Source organism: Stenella coeruleoalba, assembly GCF_951394435.1.
Source record: "Stenella coeruleoalba genome assembly, chromosome: 8".
Taxonomy (NCBI): domain Eukaryota; kingdom Metazoa; phylum Chordata; class Mammalia; order Artiodactyla; family Delphinidae; genus Stenella; species Stenella coeruleoalba.
Window position 1 is genome coordinate 104096782 of NC_137154.1, and position 24124 is coordinate 104120905.

The window sequence follows — 24124 nt, forward strand, 5'->3', positions numbered from 1 at the left end:
AACCTGGCAGTCGAGGTCTGAGCCAGCCCAGGTGTCCTAGTAATCTCTGGTTTCAGTTGCCATGACGCTGATTCTCTGATTTAGGAGACACACTGGGACGTGATGAGTCTCTAAGTTAATTTGGACAGGCCCCAGGGTCCCCTCCAAAGGAACGCACGGTCTGACGTGGCTTGTCAGAAGTGGACACGGGCAAGATTGATGGAAGGAACCAGAAGGCCCTGTGGCACCCGCCCCCTGCCCCCCCATTTCACAGCTGAAACAGCCACCAGCTCACATGTTCCTCAGCACAGAGCCAAAGTCTGGGACGTGCAGTACTTTTCTGGGACAAAAGGTGAAGTGGTCCTTGTAAAACAGAGTCGGTGCCTTGCCTTGTTACGTAGAATGAATAAGGGGAAAGGGTGTCTGTCCTGCCCTCTGTGGGCACTGGGTCTAGCAGGCCTTCACAATCGCAGGCTGCTGTGCTTTTCCTCAGGGAGTGGCCCAGGTATCCAGGGAAGGGGACAGGACCTACCCAAATAAAAAACGTTTTTCTAGAGTCCTTGAAATGGATGGGGCATGACTTCTTGAGGAATGTCGAGGAGTTCTCAGGCCAACTTAACCCGGGTCTGGTTGAACTTAAAATGCTGGAGTCGGTGTCTCTTTCTGATGAGAGCAGCAACCTCCAAGAGTAAAACCTTTTAAATTTGCGCCCTCTATAGAGAGTCACTTAAAAACTGTATGCATGTACTATCATAAACGGAAATTTGGGAAGCATAAGAAAGATGAAATTTTTTTTCCAAATTTTATTCACTAAAGGTACAAAGCCTGTTGGGTCCAGTGAAATATTACAAGTTTTAATGCAAGCAAAGTGATTGCTTTCATTCTCTCTCTAACTAAAGTCCATAGTTCTTTCAGATCTCCTTAGTTTTTACCCAGTGTCCCTTTCCTGTCCCGGGATATCACATACTTACGTGTGTCTCTTTAAACTCCTCCCGACTGGAGCTTCCTCAGACTTTCCCTGTTTTTGATGACTTTGAAGGTTTTGAGGCGTACTGGTCAGGCATATTGTAGGATATGCTCTTCTACCAGGATGGGTGGGGTGTTCTTCTCATGGCAAGACCCTGGGATTGTGTGTTACTGGGGAGGAAGACCACAGCCAAGTGCCGTGCTCATCACAGCCTATCAAGGGGACGAGCTGTCCCCATGATTGTCCCTATCCATGTCGTCCTTGATAACCTGCCTGTGGTGTGTTTGTCAGCTTCTCCCCTGTGAGGTTTCCCTCCTCTCCCCTCGCTGGCAGGGCATTGCTATGTGCTTAAGGAGTGGAGAGTTATGTACCCTCACACCTTCTTATTTATTTATTTTTTGCGGTACGCGGGCCTCTCGCTGCTGTGGCCTCTCCCGTTGAGGAGCACAGGCTCCGGACGTGCAGGCTCAGCGGCCATGGCTCACGGGCCCAGCCGCTCCGCGGCGTGTGGGATCTTCCCGGACGGGGGCACGAACCCGCGCCCCCTGCATCGGCAGGCGGACTCTCAACCACTGTGCCACCAGGGAAGCCCCAACACCTTCTTATTTTTAAATTGTGTTCTAACACTTTGCAACACAGCAATTAGAAAGTCAGGTTCTAAGGTCTCCTTGTATTTCATGGCTATCAAAGCTGAAAGAGTTCTTGACTGTGGTGATGGTTTCAGGGGTGTGTAAGTCTGACGTATGTCAAACTTATCAGATTGTACCTTTCTAATATGTGCAGTTTATTGTATGTCAATTATACCTCAATAAAGTTTTTTTTTTCTTTTAAGCCGGAAGAGAAATTGCAAAAACAGGCTGGAATGGGGTAAGTCATCCTTGACTGTGCCTGTTAACAGCACGATACTAAATTTCCTATTCTGTCTACCAGTTCTATTTCCGAGCTTAAGTATACAGATAGGTCTTTCAGATGAGGCATCACTTTTGACAGCAGAATTAACTACTAATGAAAACCTTTCCAGACGTTGGTTTTCAAATTTCTCCATAGCATAGGTTTCTTTAGAAAAAACAAGTTGAAAAGGTGTTTTTAGCTTAAAAAACAAACAGGGAACAGCATAACATCATTAAGTTCAACAACTGATTACTTTGTCACAAGATTAATCTCTCTGTGACGTACAAAATGTTTCCTTGGTCACTTCCAATCTTATTTAAAAATACTGTGAAGATTCATATTCTGATTCTAATCAGAATAACTACATTGGTTGGAGACATTTGGTAGCATTTCGTGCACTTATGATTTCCAGCATCAAACTTTATTTGGAACTATTTCATTATTCCAACCAAAGCATCCAATCCATCAGCGTTACATTTTCCGAGATTTTTCATACTACATTCTTTCCCATAAAATACAAATAAAATTTAAAAGGCGGCTATCATGTTACAAGTGGGAATTCTGAAGGCAAACTACCTGATTCTTTTCCTAATTTGGCCACCTACTTACTGGCTGGGTGACCTTGAGGAGGTTGTCTAACTGCTCTGTGCCTTAGTTTCTCCGTCTGAAGAAATGGGGGTGGTGATAGCACTTAGGTTGTTGGGTTAGGAGTGAGTGGCCACAGGGAAAGATGCTAGAGCTACACCAGTGCCCAGTGTAGACAAGTGCTCAGTGAATGTGAGCTGGTATTATTTGTTGAAAACATCTTCTCCCGGTACACAGGGCTCAATAAAACAACAGTTTTTGTGTACGTTGTGATTAAAGCAATTGGTAAATATTATACCGTAAACTGAGCTGTACTTTCATCCACACCTTCCGTAGCCTGATGTGGCTTTTTGCTTGTTTCTTCAAAGCTGTCATCTTCCGACAGCACTTGCTGACAGAAGCATGGGTTATACTGCTTCCGTGTTGCTTTTGTGTATCATTTCAGCCCTTTTTACTGCGGCAGGACAAGGTGATTCTACGGTGGTTTATGGCTTGTTGTCTTTGGCATTTAATTAAGAACCTCAGGCTGTATGTGTATCATTCCTAAATGAAATTTTGTAAATTACAAGATTGAGTATTGCATGACTTCCAGTGCTGAAAAAATTGTGGTGGCTTGTCTTCACGTGCTGGTCATTTAGTTTTGAAGTGTCATTAAACATGTTGGCCTCATAATATTTGTCAGTGCCGCCAGACCCAACATACACGTCATTATTAATGTACGTTGTAAATGGACACTATTAATGTGTGATGTAAGTCCACGGTCTTGATAATTTCATACTTTTGGGGAGTTCCCTAGCGGATCGGTGGTTGGGACTCCTCACTTGCACTGCCGAGGGCCTGAGTTCAATCCCTGGTGGGAGAACTAGGATCCTGCAAGCCACACGGCCAAATAAAAATGAAACTTTTTTACCAACTTCATATCAGAAGATAATATTTTTTACCCGATAATGTGGCCATTGAAGAGTTTGTACTAGGAGTAGAAACGTCAATCTTGTCACTTTCTTGTTCTGTGGAGTGAAGAGCATACGCTGCAAGAATCTTGTAAACCACATATTTATTTACATTATTTGATTAAAACTTCCTTTCACTTGGTGAATGAACACTGGACTCAGAATGTAAGCAAATGTATCAGGTACTTTGATTTTTAAAAAGCCCATGTTGCAAAGCGGAAATAGAGACACAGACGTAGAGAACAAATGTATGGATACCAAGGGGGAAAGGGGTGGGGTGGGAGGAATTGGGAGATTGGGATTGACACATACACACTATTGATACTCTGTATAAAATAAAATATGACACATACACTATTGATACTATGTATAAAACTGATGGGAATGTACTGTAGAGCAAGGGATCCCTACTTAATGCACTGTGGTGGCCTAAATGGGAGGGAAGTCCAAAAGGAAGGGGATATAGGTACATGTATGGCTGATTCATTCTGCTGTGTAGTAGAAGCTAACACAACTTTGTAAAGCAACTATACTCCAATAAAAATTAATTTAAAAAAATAATTAATTAATTAATTAATTTAAATAAATAAAAGAAATAATAAATAGGCCCCATGCAGCACCATGGGTCAGGGGGTAGCTACAAATACCAGATGAAAGAAAGGATGAACTTGGATGTGCTGATGATGTGGACAGGCAGAAATTCTCAAAGATGCTCAGCAGAGAAGCAGGTAAGTAGGCCCAGGTAATAAAATACATATCCAGACAGGCTCCGAGACTACCAGCTCAGAGCATCTGCATTTGCACCGTCCGTGGACACCAGGGTGTTTTGGGGGCAGCCCTGTTATGTTGGCAGGATTTCCATATTATGTGTCCTGTCTACCCAAGGTAGGAACAGAACTGGACTTCTCAGCTGGCTTGTGGGGAGGGCACAGGTGTCACTTAGAGTCACCAATGAGATGCACTCACAAGAGACTCACTCAAGAGGAAACAAAGAGGGCTTCCCTGGTGGCACAGTGGTTGAGAGTCTGCCTGCTAATGCAGGGGACACAGGTTCGAGCCCTGGTCTGGGAAGATCCCACATGCCATGGAGCAACCGGGCCCATGAGCCACAACTACTGAGCCTGCGCGTCTGGAGCCTGTGCTCCACAACAAGAGAGGCCGCGACAGTGAGAGGCCCACGCACCGCGATGAAGAGTGGCCCCCGCTCGCCGCAACTGGAGAAAGCCCTCGCACAGAAACGAAGACCCAACACAGCAAAAATAAATAAAATAAATTAATAAACTCCTACCCCCAACATCTTCTTAAAAAAAAAAAAAAAGAGGGAACAAGAGACCCCACAGGCCACTCTCTGGTTATAGCGACAACAGAACATGCAGCTTCCGGGCAGTAGGGTAGCATGACGTGTCCAGGGTCGGTCTCACTGGGCTGAGCTGTCGTGGCGTCTCCCTGGGACAGGAGCAGTGAGGCTTCCCAGGCAGCCCTGTGGTACGGCTGGCCTTGTTCCTGGCTCTGTCTCTTCCCTTCTTGCCTCTCTGGCCCTCCCAGAGATTCTATGAGCTTCCTAAGGATCTTTTAATAATTTCCTCTTTTTTTTTTTTTTGCTCATATCAGCTAGAGCATTCTGTTGTTTCTGAGCTGGCAAGTTGACAAAAACTCCATTAAGGGCAGATTCTCTGAACTCTAATGAGAAAATTGTGCCTGTTGCCTTCACTCAATAAAGGAGATGGGACTAAAAAACCCAGTGACATGAGAAGGACTCTCCGTGTGGGAAAAGGAAAATACAGATACAAGATGTTACAGTCAGTACTACCCTGGGGTCCTATATTTGAATCAGAAATATCAGTGTGAATTTGTTGGGTATTTTATCTCTTTTAAAAAAATTCCTAGCTTTGTCCTTCAAAAGCCCCAGAAACGGGAGTTCCCTTGTGGCCTAGCGATTAGGATTCTAGGCTTTCACTGCCGTGGCCCTGGCCGGGGAACTGAGATCCCACAAGCTGCATGGCACAGACAAAAGAGAAAAAAGCCCCGGAAAAAGTGACCAACGCAGTAGTAATAAACATTCCTTGTGCCAGGTGATTGTCTTGAAATGCTGTTTCTCACTAAAAGACAATGGGACTTGTTGAAGAAATGGCTGATTGCATGTGTGGGCAGGGAACGTACAAGGTGAACCTGAAACATCCGACCAGAAAGCAAAGAATGAGCAAAGATGAGTAGGATTGGGTCAAAAAAGAGTCAGAACCAGGACTTCCCTGCTGGTCCAGTGGCTAAGAGACTCTGCGCTCCCAGTGCTGGGGGCCCGGGTTCAATCCTCTGTCGGGGAACAAGATCCCACATGCCACAACTAAGAGTCCACATGTCACAACTAAGAAGTCCACATGCCACAACTAAGAGTCCGCATGCCACAACGAAAAAGATCCGGCATGCTGCAACTAAGACCCAGTGCAGCCAAAATAAATAAATAAATAAATATTTTTAAAAAAAGAGTCAGAACCAACTTGAAGACATCCCTGCTGGTCACAGAGGGGAGAGTTTGAACATCAATAGCATACAAATGGCAATGAACCAAAACATATCAATACATTTAAATCCAAGAATTCATAATAATACAAAAACAAGCAAGCAAACACCAGTTGTTCCCTTTGGAAAATGCTAGAAAGCTGACTATTTTGAAAACTACTCAACAGAGGGAGAGACTCAGGCCTTTACTCTTGCCTTCCTGTACAAACATTACTAGCGGGTAACCACATAGATGAGAAATTTCTCTCTATAGAAGTATTCCAGCATGTAAATAAACAAGGGACGATAAATTGAAATGTTACCGTTCACATTTCCTGAATTTAGAATCTAAGCATGGACCTAGGAAAACAAAACGAGACAGCCAGACATAGGCCTCACGTTGAAAAACACACCACCACCTATGAAGAATCTTCCCTCCAAAACACAATCAAACGTTCATCTCGTTAAGCCTCTAAATACAGCAATTTGTAGGGAATACAGAGCACGAGGGAACTCACTAAAGAGACAACAGTTTGAAGATACAGTCCACAAAATCCTCACTGTGGGAAGTCTACAGGACAAATGGTCTGATTTCTTCAGTAAATAAATTGTAAAGGAAGAACAACTGTAAAGGAAGAAAAACAGGAACCTCTAGATTAAAAGAGACCTAAAAGACATGTTGGAAACAAAACAGACAAACAAAAAGCAGGCCAAAGCTAAACAATGATGTGCAGAGATTCAGGCCTGGATGATCAAAACCATGCAAGAAAAATGAGCAAGTAATCCCCTCCCCAGGGCCCGGGTTCGATCCCTGGTCGGGGAACTGGGGTTGTTTGGGGACAGGCACATGGAGGGGTCAGGGTTGGGCTGTGTTGACAAAGTTCCAGTGGTGATGATAAGGTGTTGCTTTAGAATAATCCAATAAGCTGTGTATGTACTTTATGCTCTTTTCTATATTTGCGTTGCATTTAACAATAAAAATTTTGAGTGATAATGGAAAACCAGAAAACATTTTCACTTATTCATTTCATTTTAAAATAATTTAACAAGCATTTCTTGAGTGTGAGCTGGGGAACCAGCAGATACTGATCCTTGCTTTCAGGAACTTTGTGTTTTGAAAGACGGGTGATGCAGTGTCGTGTATCTGTAATCACAGCCGACTGGGGTGGAGCTGAGTGGAAGAAGGCAGGGCTTCAGGAGGTGACGTGTAGTCCGGGGAGGACTAGATGGTGGCTTGCAATAGTGAGATGCAGTAGGAAAACAAGGGGTAGACAGATTCCGAATATATTTTGGGGGTAGAACTGACAGATTTGTTGTTTGTGGGTGGGTGGTATAAAGAAAGTCGGTGATGCCTTTAGAACTGTTTCAATAAATGGACGTTGAAGGTATTATTACTAAGATGGCCAGATCCGAAGTAACATAAAGAAGAGGCACTCATGGCCCTAAAACTTGCTGCCCTGCTGCAAAAGGAGTGTCTCATATCATCTCCCAGGTTCCTGGAACATCCTCTTTTATCTCATGGAGCTGTGAACGCCTTGCACGTAGAAGGCACTCAGTGCTGTCATTTGAATGCAAAGCACATGCCCTGCATTGACCGCGATTGCAGGCTAGGAGGAGGTGATGCAGGCCAAGACCCTCACCCTGACACTGTGTCACGTCAGCTTACTGAGTGCACACCACGCATGTGACAGGGGAAGAAGTGTAACCACATGTCCTGACATTAAACCCATGACATGTGAGGTCAGTGCTTTTATTCCTAAATTGTAAGTGAAGAAACCCAAGAGCAGACAGCCTAAAGGATATAGCCGGGTTCTCACACTCCTAGGGGGTAAATCCAGACTCAAACTCAGATGTCAGCCTGAGGCCCATGTAGTTTGCTGCAGTGACCAACTCACAGGGCCTCCTTCACCATCTTTCTCTTCCCCCACCAACACTCCCACTCCCAAGCTACTCCCATCTTTCTCTTCCCCCACAAACACTCCCCCTCCCCGGGTAAGTCCTTCTCTTCTTGACCCCAGGACTCTGTCCCCTGGGGGCCCCTCAGAAGGCCACTCCGACTGCCCCAATGTCCTTGGGGCCAGAGCTGCTTAGTGGACTGACCACAGGCTGAAAGACACTGGCTTCGACTGGTGACGACATGGGAGGGATTGTGGCCGCGTCAGGCAGACCCAGCAGCTCTGCTGCTGCTCAAGTTGGTGAGAAGCGGAGCAAACCCAGGCGAAGCAGATCACTCCAGGCCTGCAGGCAAATCCCACTCCCGAGAGGACCCGTCCGCAGACAAGTGGTGTGGGACAGGTTTGGAATGGGCAGAGAGCAGGGTGAACCAGTGAGGGGGCCGTCATCCGTGAATGTAGCTTAATCGTCTAGAACAAGATGTGTATACCTGACACCTACTCCCCAGTGGAAGGTAAACATGCACTTTCTAAATACCAGTTGTTTAGCGGTCACGAGGAAATTCTGCCTTCCCCTGCATGACGCCCACCCACGTCCCTGGCCTTGAGAGCAATACTGCATCTGCCTGGAATCTTTCCCACATCTCACCCCGCCCCCCCAACCCCTTTTCTCCTTCTCTCGGTGAAATCCAAATTCAGCTGAAATGCCACTTCTGTGGCGCTCTCACAGGCATAGTTAATCTCTCCTTCCTCAGTTCTTCCAGAATCTGGTACTCTCCTCCATTAGAGCTTGCACTTGAGGGCGTTTTGATTTTCCTGGTCCACGTAAGAGCTCTCTAAATGTGGTTGCAGGGAAAAATGAGGCCATGCAGCTGATGAGCATGTCAGCATATTACGAAGCTCAGGGGGCTTCCCTGGTGGTCCAGTGGCTAAGACTCCACGCTCTCAATGCAGTGGGCCCGGGTTCGATCCCTGGTCGGGGAACTAGATCCCGCACGCATGCCACAACTAAGAGTTCGCATGCCTGCAACTAAGACCCGGTACAGCCAAAATATATAAATATTAAAAACAAACAAACAAACAAAAAAAGAAGCTCGGGCTTCTGCTCTTGGGTTTCTTCACTTACAATTTAGGAATAAAAGCACTGACCTCACATGTCATGGGTTTAATGTCAGGACATGTGGTTACACTTCTTCCCCTGTCACATGCGTGGTGTGCACTCAGTAAGCTGACGTGACACAGTGTCAGGGTGAGGGTCTTGGCCTGCATCACCTCCTCCTAGCCTGCAATCGCGGTCAATGCAGGGCATGTGCTTTGCATTCAAATGACAGCACTGAGTGCCTTCTACGTGCAAGGCGTTCACAGCTCCATGAGATAAAAGAGGATGTTCCAGGAACCTGGGAGATGATATGAGACACTCCTTTCGTAGCAGGGCAGCAGGTTTTAGTGCCAGGAGTGCCTCTCCTTTATGTTACTTTGGATCCAGCTTACTTTCCATCATCTACACTAATTGAAGGGTATTGTGTCATTGGTGACTGTGGTACCAAGGTAGTACCTACAAAGTTCCGTAGGTGACTTTGTCACAATACACAGAAAATTATTTTCTGATATCTTCTCTTTAGCTTTGGAATGCTTCGTAGGATGGAAGAGGCAGAGACTTATTTTCTATTTATTCAGGGGATGGTGCCAGTCAGTGTGCTAGGCTCTGAGGACTCAAAGGTGCATAAGACATTGACAGAAATGCAAAGAAAAGGTGATAAATTCCACAGTAGAGGTATAAACAGACCTAGTTCTGGTTTAGAGGGAAGGAAAACCTCATGGAGGAAGTAGGGTATCAATCTGGATAGGCTAGACTTGCTGCAATAACAAACAAACCTCGACTCTCAGTGGCTTAACATCCCAAAAGCTTACTTCTCGTCGATGCTACATGTCAAATGCACATCAGCAGAAGTCTCTGCTCACTGCAGCCACCTAGGGCTGCAGGCTCATAGGGGTCTTGCCTTATCTCAGCATGTGCTTCCAGGATCACCTAGCCAGGGAGAGAAGGCATGGGGATTGCGCATTGCGTCCTCATGCTCCTACCTGGAAGAGGTGTGTATCGTTTGCCATTTGCCATTTCCCTGCCCACAGTTAGCCACAGGGCCACACCTAACTTCAAATTCCAGCCTGTGCCCAGAAGGCAGAGAGCTGGAAACACTCTGGTGAAGAACATGAATGACTAGTGCTGTGCAAGCGGCTTTGTCCCAATGTGCAGAGATGCTTGTGAAGGAGAAGGGCTTCCCAGCAGATGAGAAGCTTTAGGAAAGGTGCAAATGTGGGGAAGCCTGGCTGCAGAAAAGGGGTCCTAGTAGGAGTGCCGGGAGGCAAGTTTGCAAAGGAAGACAGGTCACGCTGTGAGAGCCAGGCAGGAAGTTGGATTTGATCCAGGAGACGCTGCGGGTTTTACTGGAGCTGTGGTTTAGGATAAGTAACCTGATTGCCTGTGCCGGAGAGGTCAGAGGGTAGCAAACGGGAGGCAGGAGATCCAGTTGCTTATTATTATTATTTTTTCTAAACGCACCACTTTACTTTCCTTGTAAGGCAGCCAGACATTACAAACCTTAAGCACGTGACAGTCACATGATTTCTTCAATAAGCCCTAGAGCTTCCACAACTCTCCTGGGGCCTACAGCCCGAGCAGTCCTGAGGAGTCTAACTGGCAATGCTTTCTCCACAGACACACGTTCCTTTGAGGTTTGTTTGTTTGTTTAATACATTTATTTATTTTTATCTATTTATTTTTGGCTGCTCTGGGTCTTCCTTGCTGCACGTGGGCTTTCTCTAGTTGCAGTGAGCGGGGGCTACTCTTTGTTGCGGTGTGCGGGCTTCTCATTGTGGTGGCTTCTCTTTTTGCGGAGCACTGGCTCTAGGCACGCGGGCTTCAGTAGTTGTGGCGTGTGGGCTCAGTAGTTGTGGTTTGCGGGCTCTAGAGCACAGGCTCAGTAGTTGTGGCACATGGGCTTAGTTGCTCCGCGGCATGTGGGATCTTCCTGGACCAGGGCTCGAACCTGTGTCCCCTGCATTGGCAGGCGGATTCTTAACCACTGCGCCACCAGAGAAGCCCTGATGTTTGGGGTGTTGAACACAAGCTCACTGGATCATTTGTCTTCAACACAGTCCATTTCTGTTCCTAAAAGTATTCACTGTACTTTCTTCTCGATGAACATGCTGACACCATCTTGAACAACCTCCTCGTCAGAGTTTCCCTGTCTTCGTATATTCTAGCAGGTAGCAAAGGCCATTACAGCCCTTGGTTTGGACACCAACTTTCACACCTACGTGTTCAGGCTTATCTTTCAGAAGTTGTTCTATCTTGTTTACTGCTGAAGGGATCAGGGTGAGGGTGGCCTGGGTGGGCTGCAGCTTCCTCTGGCTCACAGCATGGACACTGGCCGGGACTAACAAAGCCAACATCCTCGCTGCCCTGGTGCCCCGGTGCCTCTGGCCAAAGCTTGGCCACCTCTCTCCATGGACAGGGTGGGCACATTCTCCATTTGCTTCTTATACTAATCCAGACAAAGGGGGATAAGAGCTTGAAGTGGGGTCTTCTGAATGGGGAGGAAAGAGAGGTGGTACACATCAGCTACTAAAGAGAAAGACTTGCTCAGGTCTGGATTGAAGTAGGTATGAGATGCAAGGGGGCTGCAGAGTCAAAGGCGATTCCACGGTTTGGAGCCTAGGAGAACAGTATTATAAATGGAGAAAACAGTGCAAGATGGCAAGTCTGGGAAGGAAGTTCAGGGCCTGCTGATTGCAAAGCAGGGGTTTTAATTTTGTTTACTCTTGTTTCCCAGCACCCAGAACAGTGCTTAGCATATAATATGTGCTCAATAATATTTGTTGACTCTGTAACGCCAGTAGAACACAAATGGAGAAGTTCCTGAGCAATTGCGAATGCCGAAGTGGCACTCCTTCACGATGCCAGTGCTAGGAAGGCAGATTTACTTACTTGAAGCCACAAGATGAATTGCCAAGAAAGTGTAGAGAAAAAAAGGAGGAGGCTGAAGAGAGAGCTTTGGGAACCTTGACACTTAGGGGCCAGAAAATGGGTTTTGTTTGAGTTTGGAGGGGTTATAACTGAGACCTGGATGTGGAGCAAGGTGGGGAGAAACTGAAGATGCAGGGGGGAGGGAGGGAAAGAAACCAAGGTGGGCCTCTAGGAGGCGGCAGGGAGGTCGACTTCCAGCGGAAAGGGCCACTTCTACTCGTGGAGGAGGGCGAGGGGGTGGGGATTAAGTTTCGCAGTTGTTCGGCCCTTCCCGCCCGCCTGTTCCGTGCGGAGGCACTGTGCGGACTGAGGGCCACCCCCAGTCAGGTCGCCACTAGCTCTTCCACCACCTTCAGGCGGTGGCCTCGCTTTCCCGCTTCCCGAGGGGAGAAGGCGGTCCCGAGCCCGGCGGGATGGGGGTGGGGGAGGGAAAGGGGAGGGGAGGGGGAGGGAAGGGGAGGGGAGGGGAGGGAAGGGGAGGGGAAGGGGAGGGGAGGGGAGGGAAGGGGAGGGGAGGGGAGGGAAGGGGAGGGGAGGGGAGGGGAGGGGAGGGGAGGGGAGGGGAGGGGAAGGGAGGGGAGGGGAGGGGAGAAAAGAGGAGGAGGGAAGGGGAGGGAAAGGGGAGGGGAGGGGAGAGGAGGGCGGGGGCCCGGGAAGGTGCGGCGGCGGCGGCGGCGTGGCGGGCGGGGCGGCCCGGGAGCCACACCCTGAAACTACCTGTGCGCGACAGGAAGGGCCCGGCAGAGCCTCGGCGGCCGGAGCGCTGGGCCTGAGACCGGAATCAGGCCCGCCCCGCGCCCCGGCCCCGCGGCGATGGCCTGAGCCACACGGCCTTCGGGACCATGAAGAGCGAGCGGGCGCGCAGGGGCCCAGGCGGCTCCGGGGGCCTCGGCGCGGGACTCAAGTACACCTCGCGGCCGGAGGTGGGCGAGCGCGGGAGGCGCGGGCGCCTTCGGGGCGGGACGCGCGGGGGGCCGCGGCCGGGGGCCTGGGGGGGCCGGGGACCGGCGGGCCAGGGGTCTGGGGGCCGGGGGTCCCAGGGGGCCGGCAGCACAGAGCTTCTCTCGGCCAAGGGAGCCGCTACGCTGCCGGCTTGTGGCCGCGGCGCCGACCCGACAGGTGGAATTTCCTGCTCGGCGGGCTCCCGGCCGGACCTTCGGTTCCAGCCTCGCGGCGCCCTCCCCGGTTCCGGCGGTCCCGCAGTGCCCTGTCCCGGTCCTCCCGCCCCTCGGGCCTTTCCCTGGCCTGGAAGGGGCTCATCTCGGTCCCTGAAGAGCTCCGCGCTGTCCGTGCACATCGGGAAAGGAAGTAGCGGCGCAGGCTCTGAGTGGGTGGTTTGGGCCGGGGAAGGGATGTTTCCAGGGGGCTTTGGAGTCCTAGCGTCCTTGGCCTCTGCAGGAATTTGTTTTTGTCTTGCTGATCAGAAGGCAATGGAGCACCTGTGCAGAGGGCAACTGGGAGACCAGAGCTTCGGTTGCCATGGAGCCTGGAGCTTAGGACTCCCAGGTGGAGCTTGCTCGGGCTTCTCCGAGGGCGGGGATGGAGCCCTTTGGGAAGGTGACTCTGGGACAGGATGTGAGAACCTGCGTCTTGAGCTTTTTGGAGACACTGAAGCAGGAAGCTCTCGTTTGGCAGAAAGGACAAGGACATCTTAAAAGACCTTAAAAACGAACATTAAGTCTTACCGTAGAGAGGCGGGAATGGGCTGTTAGCTGCTTTATTGATGGCCACACCTAGGTAGCAGTGCCCAGGCGAAACTAGCAGCCAGGCCTCCACCTCTCTGCCAGCGGGGACCCCGGCGTCCTGGAAGGCCCGCACACCGAGTGGGCGCTGAGAGGCAGGGGCTGTTTCAGGAGGGAGCAGTGGATGGTCTGCCCCTCCCTTTCTTCCGGGATCCTGGGGTCAGTAAGCTCCTCTGCTACCCCGCACTGCAGCCGTTGCTCCCATGCCAGGCCAGATTCTGGAGGTCTCTCAAATCAGTTCCTTTCTCCAAGAGGCATCCTGACTGAGGGAGCTTGCAGAAGACCAGATTCTGGGGCTTCCGTGGTTCCCTGAACCACAAATAGCAGCTGAGTCTGGGCACTCTTGTTTTCTCCACTTTTCTACCCCCTTTGCGGAAGGAAGTGTGGACTCAGCAGCCAGTCTGGAGGCTGGGGTCTGTGTTCCCACTGAGTGTCTGCCCTGCTGGAGGTGGATGCAGCTGGGTGGCCAGCTTCTGCGGCTTCTGTTTCCTTTCTGTAATTGCCGTGTTTGTGAATCCCTGATAATTGCCTCTTGGGGCTCTGGACTCCTGCCTCAGCAGAGGGCCTGCTGTTTGGTGTTTGTTATTTCAGCACTGTTTTTCTTCCCTCCCTCCGCGTCACTTGTTTTTTCTCACTTCCTTTCCTGGGACTGTCTCCTGCTGACACTGGGAGAGCTGGGTCTTCTGGACTCGCCTCTCACCGCCCACGCTCCACACTGTCCTCCGGGCTCCCACGGAGCTCCCACCCGTCAGCCCTCGCTTCCTTCCCCCTTGGTCCCTGCTCATTTCTCACCTGCCGTGAAGCTCATCCGTTCTCCTCTGGGCTCTTCCTTCCACTCCGTTTATGCCATTTTCCCCCGCGTGGGTCACTCTGTCTTTTCTCCTGCCAGGCTCCGTTGAACCCACTCTGTACCTCATCCTGAGCTGGGCTCTCAAAGACAGATAAGATATGGTTGTTTCCCTTAAGGAGCTTACCTTCTTGAGAGCCACGCTAAGAGCTGTGTGTGAACATTAGACATGACTCACTGTCCCGAAGGAAGTAGCCTGCTGTGGCCAAAGCTCCTTTCTGTCTCTCCGGGAAGTCTTCAGATGTGCCTCTCCACTCCGTCCTTTCCCAGAGCTCTCAGCCCCTGGATCACCCTGCAGTGTTTGCAGTCAGGGTCTGCAGACTCTCCCTTGACTCGTCTTCTGACTGGGAGGGGCAGCTGCTGTCCCTGGGTTTGTCCTCGGCATTAGCAGAGCCTGGCTGGGTCCTGCGGGGCCTCACGCGGCACTGCTGCGTTTGAGTTCCTTGCTCCTGGCCTCTTCCATCCCTGCGTGGCTGGAGAAGGATTCTGTTTGGTGGTGCTTGTACTGGCTGCCTCCTTCCCAAGGCTGATGACTCCGGCCCCTGCCCCACTTCCACCTGTTCCTGTTTAGTGGGAAGTGGTCACCTCTGTGTTCCCCATCGTCTCCGGAGCCCTGATGTACGTGTTGTGTCTGGGGACTGTGTGAGCCCTGCCTGCGTGAGAGCAGGGGCACAGATGCCAGTTGTCGTGGCTGTTAACGAGAAGTGGGAAGCCTGCCTTACCGGGTGTCCTGGCTCCTGCTGAACCTTTGATGGTGGCGAGGAAGCTGCTTTGAAGGAGCTCTTTGTTCCTCCTCAAGTCAGCATTGCCCTGGGTGAGACTCAGTATCTCCTCGGCAAGCAGAGACCAGGATTGAGAAGTCAGATGTGGTGGGATCAAAATCAGAGGTCGAACATTCACTCATCCGCATAATAGCTATTTATTAGGTGCCCATGGATGGAGCATGTGCCAGGTGCTGGGTAATAGCCCTGAGAAGGAGCCCAGTCACACAGTCCCTGCCCTCAGGGAGTTGAGTTCTGCATGGTAAGGACTGGGTTCTGGAGAAGCCTGCGGGCCGCTTAGGAGGGATGTCTAACCCAGGCATAAGGGCCAGGGGGGGTGAATTGTGGCCAGAGCCATCTGTGATGTGGTGACAGGAGCATCCAACATGGAGCCAAGACCTGGTGCTGCTGCTTTCCCGCCAGGTGATCTCAGAGATGTTACCTAATCTCTCTGTGCCTCAGTTTCTGTGGCTATAAAATGGGGATGATATACATGTTACAGGTTTTTTGCAAAGATTAAAGGGGATGCTTTACATGAAAGCCCTTTATAAGTTGCAGCCTGGTGTACAAATCACACAGTTTGAATTTCTGAGTTGGAAAAGCCTCAAGACAAACTGTAAGGTGACGTCGAATCAGCAGGATGCATGGGAAGAGGCTGAGAACCCAGGTTGTCAGGATGCTAACTGCACAGATATGCGGCCTGCCTGCTGAACACAGGGAATGTCTTCGAGGGGTGCTGGGGAATAGCATCCCAGCCATGGAAACCCTCTTCAGTTTTCATTTCTCTCCCTTTACTTGGCTTCTATGAGGAAAGTCCTCCTGTGAAAGGGAAATGGATGCTAAGACCGGCTACACATCCCTTTCTTCCTCCTACCACACAAAACAGAACTTCAAGCACTTCCTCCTTTCTCGGTTCTTTGAGCCTGTGCTGGCCTCTCCGGAAGGGGAAGGCCCCATGCTGGGAGGTGTGTGCAGGGGTGCTGGTAAGCAGTGGGAACTAAGACTGAGACCTGGGTGCTGTGAATGGACAGCAAGCCTGCGGGCCTTATAACACCCTTCCCTCCACCTCGGTGCTGGGAAGACCTGGAAATCCGTGGCCCTCGTTTAGGACACGGGAAAACTGAGGGTAAGAGAAGACAACACTAGCTTGACAGCTGCCCAAGGAGAAAGCCCACGTCGCCTGCTGCCCCTGGGAATCACTCGGGCGTGGGTCTGTCCAGAGCCGGCTCCTTGGTGAAGGCGCATTTCATCACAGGCTTCCCAACCTGGGCCTCTCACTGCTAGCTGCGGCCTGTGGCCGCCGTGGTTCCGGAGTCCCCTGCTGCCAGCTCGTTCTCTGGTCTGTGGTTCTGCCCAGGCTGTTGGCTCCTGTCTCTCCTAAGAGAGAAAGTCTGTTCTTGGAAGAGGAGTGAGGGTGTGACAAGCCCCCAAGGAGCCCAGGTCCCAAAGATGTGGCTTCTGACCTTGCGCACTGGCTACTACTGGAGTGTTTAGAATACGGATAATCATCGCTGAGTTTATTGAGCATGTACCGTGTGTGGGTATTGTACCTCTTAGAGTAAGACTATTATTATTATCCTTTTATAGGTGAGGAAAGTGTAGCACAGAGAGGCTGAGTAACTTGCCTAAGGTCACAGAGGGAAACAGTGGTGAGATCAGGATTTGAACTCAGGCAGTCTGGCTTTACTATATTCTACTTGGATTGCTGCAGTGCAAGGCGGGGCTGGCAGCCCAGTGGGCTCAGGAAGGGGAGAATTGCTAAGGGTAAGAGTTGGTTTGATTTCGTAAGAAAATGGATTTTCTCTACTTGGGATTTTCTGAAATGCCTGGGGCTTAGCGCGTTTATAATAACCATTTGGTAGCATAGAAATGGGAAATGGGAAGTTCCAAGGTTCTCATGGAATTCTCACCCTGGCTGGCAGAGGTGAGAAGGGTATTTGGGGTTTGCTCAGAGCTCATGGGCAGTAATTGCCCTTTTTTCTTTGCTAAGAACTTTTTTTTCTTTTTATATATTTATTTATTTATGTATTTGGCTGCACCGGGTCTTAGTTGTGGCACACGGGATCTTTAGTTGCAGCATGTGGGATCTACTTACCTGACCAGGGATCGAACCCGGGCCCCCTGCATTGGGAGCGTGGAGTCTTAACCACGGAGCCGCCAGGGAAGTCCCACTGAGAACTTTGCTAGAAGCAGATTCCTATGAGAATTCTGTCTTGGAATCTCCTATTTTCAGAATTTGCTTATTCTGTCCAGGCTTAGCAACAGAACCTTTAGAACCCTTGTGATAGTTGGCTAACCGGTCAGAATCTTGGATCCTCTGTCTCTCTGAGTTAGTTGGTGGTGATGATGGTGAAAAGATGGAGAAGAAGATGGTGCTAATCACTGCTACCCATCACTAAATACGAGGACTTCAATGTATCCTCTTTCTCTATCCTCACAGCAGCTATACGCGAACAACGCCTAGTTTACAGATGACCACACTGAGGTTCAGAGGGCTTGCGTAATGGCCCAAAGGCAGAGGCGCAGCAGGAGTTCAAACCTAGATCTGTGCACCTTCAAAGCTCATAGCCTTAACCTCAAAGCCGCTGTACAGTTGTATTCCAAGGGCAGGGTGATTGATGCACGTCCCCAGCCAAATCCTAGAACCCATCGTCCAACGGAGTGCTGAGAACCAGGTGCCAGCACGGATCCACTAGAGACCTCTCACGCCAGACTCGTCCGCTTTCTCCTCTTGATGAGGTCACTCACCTGATAGACCAGGAGACTGGCTGGAGATGGGATTTCAACAGGCTTTGGAAAACGTAGCTTTGTTTTCACTACACACACGATTAAAAATCATAAGGGGACTCATCAGGTTGTTTACGTTTTGCATGACTCTTTCCAGTCTTTGCCACACGCTTGGGTTTTATCTAGTGTGTTGCTGTACACGTACTGTTTATGTTCTGGAAGGCATATCAGCCTCCTATCTGCTGGTCACGCTGGAGGGCCGGCGGCTGGAGGAGAGTCTGGTCTGGAGGGGGTGTCTGGCTGAGCAGCTGGGCCTACAAGGGTCCCCTCGTGCATCCAAGGCCTTTGGGGCGGTGGCCTCGGGGCTGCCCCTGATTCCCTCCATTGTCATTTCTTTTTTTATAAATTAATTAATTTTATTCATTTATTTTTGGCTGCGTTAGGTCTTCGTCGCTGTGCGGGGCTTTCTCTAGTTGCGGCGAGCGGGGGCTACTCTTCATTGTGGTGCGCGGGCTTCTCATTGCGGTGGCTTCTCTTGTTGCGGAGCACGGGCTCTAGGTATGTGGGCTTCAGTAGTTGTGGCACATAGGCTCAGTAGTTGTGGCTCACGGGCTCTAGAGCACAGGCTCAGCAGTTGTGGCGCATGGGCTTAGTTGCTCCGCGGCATGTGGGATTTTCCAGGACCAGGGCTCGAACCCATGTCCCCTGCATTGGCAGGCGGGTTCTTAACCACTGCGCCACCAGGGAAGCCCTGTGTCATTTCTTATCTAGTAACAACTCTGATGAAGTCTTGGAGGTTTGCTCCTCAACTCTGTCGATGATACCCTAGTGGGAGGGAAAGGCCGATACCTCGGATGATTTAATCATGAGTCAGAAGGACCTAGGCTGCCTGCAGGAGAGGCTGCTGAGAATAGCACTGTGTCCGGCTGCCTTACGGGTAAGAGCACCACCCCGACAGCAGACGCAAAACCTCCACCCTCCCACAGCTGAGACGTGAGGGGCCTGAGGAGTGAACAGCACCACAGCAGATCCAGAAGTTTGAGTTGACGGAAGCCAGGCATGTAATGTGGCTCCCTAAAATGTAAAGTAAAAAATTTCCCCCTCCCCGATGTTTTTATTTGTTTATACAATTTATTTTGGCTGCACCCACGAGGCATGCAGGATCTTAGTTCCCGGACCAGGGATTGAACCCAGGCCCTCAGCAATGAAAACGTGGAGTCCTACGCACTGGACCGCCAGGGAATTCCCTAGAGAGGCATTTTAATAACTTGGTATTTCCTATGCATATTTTCTAAAAAAAGTTGCTTTCTTTTTTCTGATCATTAAAGTTAGGAAAGGACTTTTTAAAGTTGAGCAATACAGAAATACACACAGTGAAATTCCTCTGAAATTCTCTTCCCCAGGTTTTATAACCCCTATAAATAGTTTGGTTTCTGTTATCCCACAGTCTTCTATTTCCCCAAATGGAATCATGATGTCATTCCTATTCTGCAGCTAAAGACATGGTTGTAATGAATTAATTCATCACACATTTATTACAAATCTTAACCCATGCTAAGATTGTGGAGCAAGACACAGCCCCCTCTCCGCTCCCCCGTCCTTAAGGAGCAGATGGTTGACTTTGAGAGACTGAGAGACTGGGATGCGGGTATGTTTGGGGTGATAGGGAAACTGGAGGCTGTCACCCCAGTAAAATGGTGGGGCAGGGGCTTTCCTTGGGAGCATCTCAGAGGAGACACCTAAGCTGAGTCTGGAAGGGTGGGAAGTGCCCAACAATTTGACTTTTTTTTTTTCATTTACCATTGTATTTTAGAGAGTTTTTCCATGTTACTTCCTACTCTTTGAAAAACTGCTCTTGCTGTGTAAACTTTCATCAGGTGGATCTGTCATTCTGTATTATTATTATTTTATTTGTATTATTTGTGTGTGCTAATTGACTGTGTTATTGGACAATTAATGGAAACAGAGCGATGAGGATAAGGGAAGAGATTGACGGGCAGCCCTCATGGGGCCCTTGCTGGTCAGGCCCCGTTTGGATTATGCTGTTGAATTCTGGGTTCCACATCTTAACGGGAATGTTGCTGCTGTGCAGATGGCCAGAGGTTCAGAAAACACTTTGAACTGTTGTTCAGCATTTTAGCCAGAGAAAGAGCAGACCCAGGAGAGTATTTCAGGAGCTTCCCTGAGCTGGAGGAATTAGGCTGGTTCTATTGCAGTGCTAATGTGCAGGGCTATTGTGATGCCGATCGCCCTCGGGGGAAGGGAGAACTTTGTAACGCCGGCCCTAACTGAAAATACTCTTTGCCCCAGAAAGGGTGGCCCTGGGAGGACGGGAGATGCAATGATGTCTAAACTGTTTCAGCTCTAAGAATCCGATTCCAAGGACACAGTTCTCTCCTCTCTCCCGTCGTTTGACTTCTGTGCACAGGTTGTAATTGTGGACTGGGGCCTCCAGGTGCCCTCCCCTGGCAACAAAGGGGCTTTCTTGTTTGCATATTCAGTGCTTTCTCCCAAACAGCTAGATTTGTAGCTGAGTGAACATTCCTGGGAGCTACTGAAAAGGTGGAAGAGGCGTTTCTGAATGTAGTCAATTCCTGGAGGCTGGTGTGCTTGGGGGTGTTTCCACTAACTTCTGCAGATCCCTGGGTCCAGCAAGGCAGCTGTTAAAAAAGGCTAAAAGGTACTGCGGAATACCACTCAGAAATAAAAAGGAGCAAAGCATTGATGCATGGTGCTCCAGGGAATCTTGCTGAGTGAAAAAAGCCAGCAGTCCCCAAAGATTCTATACTGGATGATCCATTTATATAACATTAAAAAAAATAAATTTATTTATTTATTTATTTTTGGCTGCATTGGGTCTTCGAGGCTGCACGCGGGCTTTCTCTGGTTGCAGCGAGCGGGGGCTACTCTTCATTGCTGTGCATGGGCTTCTCATTGCGGTGGCTTCTCTCGTTGCGGAGCACGGGCTCTAGAGCGCAGGCTCAGTAGTTGTGGAGCGCGGGCTTAGTTGCTCCGCGGCATGTGGGATCTTCCCGGACGAGGGATTATCTAACATTTTTGAAAGGACGGTTTTAGGCTAGTGGCTGGGGGGCAGAAGGGAAGTGGGTATGGTTGCAGAAGGGCAGTGGGAGGGATCCTTGCGTTGGAACTGTTCAGAATCTTGACACTTGGTAGTTACAGGAACATACACCAGTGATTAAATCGTATGGAACTTAATAGTTACACACAAACGAGTACAAGTAGAATGGGAACTCTGACCCAGATCTGTGGGTTATATCAACATTGTGGTGTTATAATGTCGTCTTACGAGATGTTACCACTGAGGGAAACTGGGCAAAGTGTACAAGGGATCTTGGTATTATTTCTTACAACTGCACTTGGATTTACAGTGATCTCAACAAAAATGTCAATAGCTAGAAAAAGCACTAGCCCATGAAATCGGAATGTGGGCTCGGTGAAAAGTCAAGAAGAAGGATGGAAAGGAGTTACACGGCGGCGCTGCCTTTATCTCTGTCTTGTTTAGTTTCTTTCTTGTTTAGTTTCTTGTTTCTTAGTTTCTTAGTCTTGTTTCTTGGTTCTTTGTTTAGTTTCTTTCTGGTTTAGCTTCTGGGGGAAGCTGCCTGGTTGTGCCCCTGCGGGCAGATACTTCTGCTCCTGGTCAGGTGACTGGAGCGGGAGAAAGGTGGGCGTGGCTGCCCCAGGAAGATGGTCTCTGGCCAGAAAGGACAGGGCAGGTGCAAAGTTTGTGGGATCAAAGAGACTGGCTGGGTTTGGGGGTGCTGCTCTGTTACACAATCTTGGAGCCCATCTGAGATGGAATTCTCTGGTTGGAATTACAAAAGAGGTTGTGCCGTGGGGGAGCATTGGACTGAGGGCTGGGAGAGGGTGAGACCAGGAGGGCCTAAACTTGGATCTGCCTTGGTATCGGTATCAGGTATAGCAGGTGGCCGGGCTGGCTGACACCAGAGAGCTTGGGGGGCTATCAGCAGATCGCTGGGGTGTGGACTGAGCATTCTCTCCCCTTCTAGGGGTGGACACCGGTCTGGAAAGTTGCCTGGGTCCTGGCACCTGCCTTGGGTAGGCTACGTAATTCTGGCTAGGAAGAGAGAAGTCCTTCCTCCCATCAATCAGTCAGGTTCTAACCCTGCGCAAGGTCAAGGGAAGGGGGTACGGGGTAGAGAAGCAGTACAAAGAGGAAAATGGGGCAGCCTGACTTCCTAGGACTGCCTGTCTGCCCTCTGTGGCTGGGGGCTATCATTGATGCCAAGGGTCTGAGGGAGGTGAGGTCCCAGCGAGAAAGACTGTGGACCAGGGTGGTCCTTGGGCACTTCCTGGAGGGGCTCGGCCCTGGGCTGTGTCCTCAGGGACAGGCTGGGCTTGGGAGGTGGTGACAGGAGCAGAGCCTTTCAGAGTGGCAGGATGGTGCCTGCTTCCTTACAGCCTTGGGGGCCTCCTGGCTGGGGTCAAGGTTAGCACCCCCAGACCAGTGTTGAAGGGGTGGAAATCCACCAACTCCAACCCCTCATAAAAGAAAGAAGAGGCTTGTATCCACGGAGTCCAGTTGCAGGTGGTGTGGTACCAGTGCCACAGTGGTATGGGCGGGGGCAGGGGTGGCCCTGGGCAGTGCCAGGTATCGGAAGGGGACACGGACATGAAACCTGCAGGAGCTTGACGCTGGCTGGCAGAGAACCACCCGGTCCCGGGCCAACAGTGCCCGCGTTGGCTGAGTCAGCCCCCTGGGACTCTCCGTCCTGCTCTGACCAGGTGTGCAGTTTTGGGTTATTTAGTTTCCTTCAGTGGGAGCTGTTGGCTCTCGGTCAGCTTTCTGTTCTCCTTAGACTCACAGATCTGCAGGTAATTCTGGATCCTCCTTAAGGCCCCGCAGCCTCACCCATTTTCCGGCAGGTCCTTCTTCAGGTGGGGCAGCTGAGGACAGTGACGAGGTTGAAGGGGAAGGGTGAGAGGGTCAAGCAATGAGAAGGCAGAGGGTTTGGGGAGTCCATCACCAGCTGACCGGCCTTGGCTGGCAGAAATCCGCTGGCAGCCTCCGGGGCTTCTAGATGGTGCTAATAACCTATCGTGGGGAGGTCCTGGGCGCAGAAGCCAAGTCCAGCCCCTTGCGCAGGTACCTCGCATCCCAGGCGGTTGCTTAAAATAGGCTGACTGAAACTGACACGACCCAGCTGGCTCCTCTCGCTGTGGCGGGCGGTGGGGGAGCCGGGCCAGCAGCCTCCTGGGAATGGTAGGCGGCAGTGTATACTCACAGGCTGGTTCCCAAGAATGACCTGGGACACAGGCTAGACTTGCGGACCCCAGGGCTCTGCTCCTGCCCTGCTGCATTAGGATCTCCCGGGAGAGGGGCCGGGGAATGTGGATGCTGAGCGAGTGCTGTGCTGCATTTATTGATTTTTTATCGTTATTTTTCATGGCTAGGCAAGTGTGGCGTATGCTGGGCTGGTGCCGTCAATGGGAGCTTCCTGTTTCTTGAGAATCTGGCTTCTTTTGGGATCAGATGCCCCGGGCTGGTGAGCGGGTGGATTCCGACGTGGGCTTCTTTTCCCTTCTCCTTTGTTGCTTCGATCGTCCTGTGATGAGGAAATCAAGTGTCCTTTCTGTGCCCATCATTTTGCTGGGCCAGGACTGCAGTGGCCACAGGCTAGGTGAAGTCCCCACCCTTGGGAGCCTGCGTATTGGCCGCACGCTGCCCACAGCCTCTTGGATTTTTTTGTGGGTGCTGACTTAACTGGAGAGAGTCCATCTAAGTACAGGGTCCCTTCATAGCCAGCAGCTTGAAGAAGGGGCCTTTCTCCAGTTTCACCCCTGGTATCTCAGTGCTACGTGTTGTACTGTTCTCAGCATCTCCCAGGATGACAAATGCAGTGTTAAGTTTTGGAATACACTCCTTGCTCTGTCGTCTCCGGTGGCCTTGAGCCCATGCTGAGTTTCTGGGGACCCTGGCCAGGATCTGATTGGAACTGGCATCGGGGAGCGGCCACGAGAGTCACGCCGGCTTTGTCTTTCCTCTTGGAAAGAAAAGCATCTTCGCAGTGCCATGGAATTGGCCCTCACCTTGGAAACCCGCTGCAGGTGCTGAGACTGTGCTTTCTTGCTTGAACCATCTCAGGGATATTTTATGGTCCTCATGACCACGGTGGTGGGATGACATCATCATGGAATTGAAATCCATCCCAGCTGGTGGTGGGTACACCGAGTCACAGAACCGGTGAGTGAAGAGCGCCTGCCACCAGCCCACGGCAGAG

At 50.4% G+C, this 24124-nt stretch overlaps 1 protein-coding gene across 1 annotated transcript in view; it reads left to right on the forward strand.

The window, feature by feature from the left end:
* Positions 1-12494: 12494 nt before the first annotated feature.
* The window catches only part of ST14 (ST14 transmembrane serine protease matriptase), a 37879-nt gene continuing 26249 nt past the window's right edge, over positions 12495-24124 (forward strand). Inside the window, exon 1 of the mRNA XM_079929225.1 lies at positions 12495-12710. Coding sequence (XP_079785351.1) covers positions 12630-12710 — 81 coding nt within the window. The 5' untranslated portion in view covers positions 12495-12629. The remainder of the gene's footprint in view (positions 12711-24124) is intronic.